At 45.1% G+C, this 7,429-nt stretch overlaps 1 protein-coding gene across 3 annotated transcripts; it reads left to right on the top strand.

Annotated features, from left to right (window-relative positions):
• The first annotated feature begins 494 nt into the window (after positions 1 to 494).
• On the top strand, positions 495 to 5,835 carry edf1 (endothelial differentiation-related factor 1). 3 transcript variants are annotated; one of them, XR_008413694.1, is made up of 6 exons: positions 495 to 745; positions 1,381 to 1,577; positions 1,643 to 1,747; positions 1,865 to 2,982; positions 3,604 to 3,655; positions 3,937 to 4,097. XR_008413694.1 is itself a non-coding variant. In XM_053854126.1 (5 exons), the coding sequence occupies exons 1-5, from the start codon at positions 2,905 to 2,907 to the stop codon at positions 5,425 to 5,427; spliced, it is 447 nt and encodes a 148-aa protein (XP_053710101.1). In that variant the 5' UTR covers positions 2,726 to 2,904; the 3' UTR covers positions 5,428 to 5,835. The 3 variants fall into 3 exon arrangements, 1 of the variants encoding a protein (XP_053710101.1); XR_008413695.1 differs by lacking the exon at positions 495 to 745 and adding an exon at positions 856 to 1,055; XM_053854126.1 differs by lacking the exons at positions 495 to 745; positions 1,381 to 1,577; positions 1,643 to 1,747 and adding exons at positions 4,929 to 5,022; positions 5,366 to 5,835 and having other exon boundaries at positions 2,726 to 2,982.
• The last annotated feature ends 1,594 nt before the right edge of the window (positions 5,836 to 7,429 follow it).

Genomic DNA, 7,429 nt, shown 5'->3' with positions numbered 1-7,429 from the left:
TGTTTTGATACAGGTTCATCACTAGTGAGTGACAAAGTTTTCTTGTCAGTTTATGATGATCTGGGATTCAGGACTTGTAAATAATGCTGTAATATGCTATTGTTAAAGGTGAGGTTCAAATTCCACTTTTTTTTTTTTTACTTTATCCAATATTTAGTTATTTTTTGCTTAATTTGTCCCAGCAGCAACAGTTCAGAACTACACATTTTACTTCCTTCATTATATGTTATTCCTTCATCCCAGTTTTATTGAGGAATAATATATATAATATATTTATTCATATTTTTCAAACTTTAAACAGTTAAGTCCAGAATCCCTTATGATGTGACGCCTCTATTTACTCCCTCCCTTTTGGAAATATACCTTGGACAAACCTATGTGGAAAGGGAGGATTAATAACGTAAAAGATATTGCATTTAATATAGATATATGTTTGTGGCTGGTGAAAAGTGCGTAGCAATGATAAACTCCAGACTTGCTCACGGCTTCATATCAGCCGACGACTCTACAGACTAAACGGAAGTATCTTACTGAGCCCCAACTGATTCAAACAGTGGAAATTCATAGCAGTTTAAATGTGTCCAATAAGTTTGCATTTATGCGTAATAACGCACCTGTGGGGAAAGGAGGCTGCGTGACGTCAGAAGTGTCAAATTCCAGGGATGTTTTTGGGACAAAAGAAGCCTGTCTGAACGAGGACAGTTCGGTATCTCCAGTCTGCAGGAGGACGTCTGCACGCTCCCCGGTGAGTCTCCGCGAACCCGCGCCGCCGTCCGCCACCGCACCATCGCATTACTTCATAGGACCGTGAAGAATTGTGTTGTTCAACCTTTGACCCGGGCGATGTTCAGTCCAGACTCCAGGGAGCGAAGCGGCCGCCGCTGTCCATGTTTCCGTTGCGTGTGTGTAACTCACCAAAACGTCAAACACAGTCGAAGAAGCAGGGAGTTGAGACGACGCGTCGTTAGCTCAAGCTAAAAGTTGAGTTAGCGGAGCCGTCGTGACTAGCTTGGTCACTACCGCGGTGACGTCGTTGTTTCCCCTTTGAAGCGATGGTAAAAGGGCTTTCTGTCTGCGTTATGCACTTTGTGGGAAAACATTCGGGTGTTTATCTTTTGTTGAGTCGCTCTTCATTCGTCACTTTATTATGTGTGACCTTATTCGTTTTCGTTTAAACCCGACGCTGTTTTACACGACAGTATTGTGGCCCCCTGGTGGTCATCTATGTCAGACACTGCAACTCGTACTGCAAAGATACATGCCACTATATATGAAACTGTGTTTGTCACTTTATGCTTTTCATTAGCATCTCCTCAACATTAAAAATGTGACTCAAAATGTGGTGGTCATCTTGAGGGATTTGTCTCTGTGCCGTGTCAGAGGTCACCAAAGGTCACCCGAGCGACTCCCAGCAACAGGTCGACCCCCGGAGCTGCAGAATGTCCAACAAGCCCCCGATCCGACCAGACGAAAGCCTGCTGCTGATGCAGGAGCTGGACGACCGACTGAAGGAGCACGTGGACAAGCTGGAGCACATCCGCCTGGCTGCCATCCAACTCAAAGAGAGTCTCTCCGGGGTACGGCCGAGTCACGTCCCACTCGTGCGGTCTGCCTAATGCCTTGCTTTTATGTTGGGCTGCAGAGCCACTGTGATCTCCCTCAGTCCATCAGCAGTCACCTGGAGTGGCTGGATCACATCACGGGCCGCACCGAGACGCTTCACCTGAGCACCACGGCCTTCGTTCAGGTGAGCAGAGAGCACTGTTCGTCCGACTGGTTCTGTCATACTGGTCCATGACAGCGCGCACCCTCAGTCACGTCTTCATTCAGACGCCTCACTCTGTCACCTGTCTCCTGCGTCCAGATGAATCCCAAGCCTCGTGCTTGGACCGGCAGGCAAGGCTCCCGCCACCACATGGGGCGGCGTCATCTGCTCGACGACGCTCAGTCGGAGTTGGGCTGGTCGCCGGTTCGCACGCGCCGGAACAGCAACGCTGCCTCGGAGATGTCCTGCAACTGGTGACTTGAGTCATGCAAATCATTTCAGATTCCAAGCGTTACCTCACTTGTTGGTGTGCGATCCATATTATAGTAGTTGGATGATCCAGTTACATTTACATGTGTTTTAAACGTCCTTTTTGTACGACTTTTAATAATCATTTCCTCCTTGACTGAGATGAATTATCGACCTTTCTGTTAATTGAATTTGAAGACCGAATTGTCCGCATTCGTCGGCGTTGAAATGTATGAAACGTAGGAGGTTATCGCACATGACACTGACGCTTCGACGGCGTTTGTGGTACATGATGAAAGGCGATTCGCGTGTGTCGCATGACGCACTTCCATATTTAGGTCAGACAATGTTCCAGCAGGGGTCGCTGTTGACCTGCGAGTCGGTCGTCACTCGGTTGCAAATAAAGTTTTGAAATGATGAAATGTTTTTAGTGATTCGGTTGTTTTGGTATGTTTTTTTTTTTTAAATAATAAACAATGTATTAAGAAATGTATTTTTTTTTTTTAAATCGGCACATATGTTACGTCAAGTTGAAGTGACTCAACGTGTTTAGAGACTTGATGCTAAATTCAACAATTCATAAAAATCACAGAACAGGTGAACTTGACCATTGCAAACCTGGATCCCTGATGTTTTTTAAAGCTAATGCGTGATTATAAAAGTCTATAAAGCGGATCTGACGGATGGAAACGGCACCTTTAAATGAAGCAAAGAGCCGACTGTCGAGACCGACTCGTTCACTGGGCGCACACGGAGCTGGACACGCGTGCGTGATCGTTCTAGAAGGAAGGCTCGGCTCGACTCGTCCGACTAGCGCAGTTTCCCTCCCGAGGATCGCTGACGTCCGCGTTCACTTCACCAGACACATTTGGATTTTTCAGAGCGAAACTATGGCGGAGAGCGACTGGGACACCGTGACTGTTCTGAGGAAGAAGGGGCCGACTGCCGCTCAGGCCAAGTCCAAGCAGGTTAGCTCGGCTTCTACAGTCTCCGCAACAGTTACGATCGAGCTTCCGTCGGTATTTATCATATATCTGACACGTTCTGTTTGACAATGGCGACGGCTTATAACGCGCTTGATGGTAAACACGTGAAACGCCAGGCTGTTTAACAACAATAACAAACCAAAATGGCGTGTTGGTCAGTTCGTTTGAGTTGAAATGAAACCGTGTATTGGATAATCGACCCCTGAAATACTAGTGAAAACATTATCTGCGGTTATAAAACGCCAGCGTCTCAAGTTTGATAACAGCGAAGCTAACATGCTAATGCTAGCCTCGCCACAGCCAGGTCTAGTGACGACGCCTGACATTACGCTGAACTTGTGCTGGGGTGTAGTCGAGTGTTGACGAAGCTGAACTACCCGTCCCTGACCCGTTTACCACCACACATTAGCAGCAGGTCAACTTGTTTACGGCTAACGCGACATGACTCGATTCTGATCGTCTACGTCGTGTACGCTTTGTACGGCTGGGTTTGGAGTATTACTATGAAGGGTTCCTCACTACTAAATGTGGTTGTGGACTGTCAGGGGTGTCATGTGATCAGGTGATGCTGTTTCCTGACTAACTATTGTTCACCTGTTCCAGGCGATCACCTTGGCTCAGAGACGCGGAGAGGAACTTGAGACCTCCAAAAAATGTACGCATGTTTCCATGGCTCTCTGATAAAGGTCTTTTTTAATCATTGATTATAGCCTCCTGCCTCGCTGTCTCTCACCTGGTCAAAGTTTCATTTTGTGAGTCATTGCTTGACTCAATGGCTATTAGCTTTCTGAAGGAGAAAGTCAACATTGATCAGAGTATGTAGTGCTATGGACAAAAGTGATCTACGCAAACTGTACTAGCTAAGTTACATAGATCTATCTCACTGCCCTTGTGCAGTGAGGGGTAACGTTTTGTTCACTTGTCATGTTCTCCCAGGGTCAGCTGGACAGAACAAGCAGCATTTGGTGTCAAAGAACACGGCAAAACTGGACCGAGAGACGGAGGAGCTGCATCACGAGAGGGTTCCTCTGGAGGTGGGCAAAGTGATTCAGCAGGGGCGGCAGGAGAAAGGCTTCACCCAGAAAGATCTGGCAACTGTGAGTACTGAATGTTCGGAGGTCGCCCACAGTTTTTGTATCGTGTGTCTGCAGTTGGACTTTTAATTAAGGACGAGAACTTCCTGCTCCAGCATGTTGTGACGGTTCAGATGAGCTGATAAGATGGAGTGACGCAGCTTTTACAGCCAATGTTTGAGGAACACAAACTGCAGCTACATCTGTGCGATCATGGTTCCAAAGGTCGAGCTTTATAAAAAGGAACGTTGAGGCAATCGGTCTTTTATTCATTGGGAACAGTTTTGCTAACTTTTTTTTTTTTATTCATGTATTTTTTTTTTTCCTCCATCAGGCTGAAGTCATTTTTAGACAGAAGTTGTCCTGCGTCAAACTTGTGTATGATTAAACAATGCCGGCTGAAGCATGACGCCGCAATCAAAAGTAAAAATGTGATAACCACCAAGCCGAAAACATAAACGCAGAAAGAAACAAAAGTATAATTATATATTCATCTAGCACAGACACTTCACTATGCACTGTAGTGTATGAATACTTGCATTTGAGTACTCAGAGATGGAGAACTTATTCCTTATTCCTCAGAGTCGGTATGTTTTTCTTGTAGGTGACGGTCAGTTTCACTGCAGTACAAACACAAGTTGTACAAAATTTACAAAATCTGAGCATGGCTTTAAAGTGGTATGGGTTTCGTGTTCTCTATGGCCGTTCTATAAGTACGAGTGCTCGTTTTCTTTTCTTTCTCTTCTGCCACAGCTGGACCACCAGGTGGTGGTCTCCACCTGTTCCCACCCTGTCTGCACTCTCTTCTTCACCTTCCCTGAACACCTGTGATTCTTGTTTGTCATGTTCTTCCAGAAAATAAACGAGAAGCCTCAAATCATCGCTGACTATGAGAGCGGAAGAGCGATCCCCAACAACCAGGTGATGGGGAAGATCGAGAGAGCCATCGGTGAGCCGCTGTTTCTGTTCCCACTTGTTTGTCTGCTGCATAGATAAATGTTTTCAGACGCAGCAGGAGATAAATGTTGCGCTGTACAACGTGCAGTGACAGTGATCTATAAATTATTTATTTTTTGTGTCTGTCCTGGTCCCGCCTGGTGGTGGGACCATTGCTCCAACATAGCCTTGGTTATTGAAGTATCTTTGAGTCTTGTGTTTACTGTAGACCTGAAAACAGTCAAGCTTACAGTAGAAAACAATGACTTCATATCCAGAAGTCTTGTGACCTGACTGTTAGCCAGAGCATCGACTTGTTCCACCTCTTGAATCTCCCTCCCTTGCTCCCTGCCCAGGTCTGAAACTCCGAGGGAAGGACATTGGACAACCTCTGGAGGCCAAACCCAAAAAGAAATGAAGACAAAGCCTCGAAATCAGCCTTCTCCCCACCTTTTTTACCACCCTCCCCACCCGAGCACTCCCTCCCACCCCTGCCCTTTCTCTCCCCCTTCTTTCCCCAGGCTGATCTGGGCCCGAGTCTTGCTTGAGGCGCGGGCTCCACACTCTGCCCACCGGCAAGTGGTCTGAGTCTCAACCATCATCGACTAATCAAAGTGCTTTTTCTTTCTCCATCGGTTTGCTCACGTTCTGGCATGATGCGACGCTTCAGCAGGAAGTCGCCGGGAATCTCGCGAATGCCAAAAGTGCTCGATCGCATCTTTCCTCACGCGCGCGACAGTGAGTGGATGTCATTTCAGTGTTAACCTTTTAACACAAGGCTTTGTTTGGATGTGAGAAATAAAGTTTGGCTGCTCATGATCTCCGATACCTTGAGTTTTCTTTTCTTCTTTGATGGTTTTTGGGTTAAACTTCAGTCTGCTGCTCTGAAAGACTCACAGGTCTCCAACTAGGACTTTTGAAGCAGAGTTTGCGCAGGTGTTCCTCAACCTGTAATTCAATTACTGTCCACTGGGTGTCAGTAAAAGACTAGTGATAAATCAACTTCCATTTCAACAGAAGTTAAAAACCCTGCGAGTTCCAGTTTACCGATTATCAGTTCTGTGATCTCGTTGACTGCCATTTTGTTTCATACTCTTGTCTCACTGGCATGACTCATTTTAGTTAGTCTGAAAATTTCCTCTGAAAAACGGTCACCGGTCTGACGGAGAACTGTGGTTGAAATTCCCAGGTGAAAGCAAGTATTGAGTTATAAAGTGGAGGAATGAGTCGCATTTTGCCAACGAAGAAGAATGAACACACTTCTCTTGAAGGGTGAGAGAAATTGTTTGGTTTGGGTGTGAATACAATATTTTTTCATAGGAGACCTTTTTAAATTACCCAATTAAAAATAACATACACATGAGATATTGTTGCAATTTGAATATCCTTTTATCACATACTTGATTTTTATTTATTTATTATGTTTTGATTCGTTATTGCATATTGTTGCAAAGCACTTTCCTAGTGGGTGGGATCCTAATTCTGATTCATCAGGTCAAAGATACGTTACAAATAAGTGTATATATATATATATATATATATTTATCAGAACTATTTTTGCCTGTCTTGATTTGCAAGTAGCTCAAATCCAGAGCCCTGTACAGCAGGTCGCCCACAAGATGGCGCTGTCTGCCGGATATTTTTCAACCCAAGGACGAGCATCATTTTGTGCTTGGGTGCGCCACCTGTCGAGCTCTGAAAACGACGACATGGCCTCACGAAGCGTCGTCACTGTCACTGTGTGCAGCAAGTCAAGGTTTGACATTTGGGCTGATGTCTGGGCAAATGCAGCTCATTATTCACCGGCGGAGTGTGTCACAATAATGTTGCTCACCGAGATGAGACATGTTTTTCTCTAGAAAGTGGAGTGACATGAAGGAGGACGTGATCGAAAGGTCAACGTTTTAAAGCCGGGAATGGCTTCATCCATGATATTTTAAAGAACCTGTATTTGTTTTTCCATTTAACAAATGATTTTATTAATATTTCTGGAGCATATGTCTGTAAAAAAGATAATAACTCTGCAAATGTATTCATACAAGACATATAAACAGTTTGCAATGACTCACATGACTCTTTTTTTGTGATGGACTTGTTTCTGCATATGTGCCTAAACAGGAGTGATTGCACGGGTTCAATTAGGTGCTACAGCAGTTCAAGATGGGGTATCGGTTAGAATACCGGAGGAGGTCGAAGAGAGGAGGAGGATGGTCCTGATTCAGAGGTGTTTATTTGCAGCACTCAGTACAGCATCAATATTAGTTTCTGTAATAAAGGAAATCACAATTCACGTCAGGTTACTAACTACTGAACAAAGATGCAGGCGTCTCTAAGTCTACATACAACACAAGCAACACAGATCCATAAACGGCCCAACGGCGACACCTAGTGACCGACATAGAACTACACGCAACTCGGAC

The sequence above is a fragment of the Synchiropus splendidus genome, chromosome 1, assembly GCF_027744825.2.
Source record: "Synchiropus splendidus isolate RoL2022-P1 chromosome 1, RoL_Sspl_1.0, whole genome shotgun sequence".
In the NCBI taxonomy this organism is placed as follows: Eukaryota; Metazoa; Chordata; class Actinopteri; order Syngnathiformes; family Callionymidae; genus Synchiropus; species Synchiropus splendidus.
This window is presented reverse-complemented; position numbering and strand designations above follow the sequence as displayed.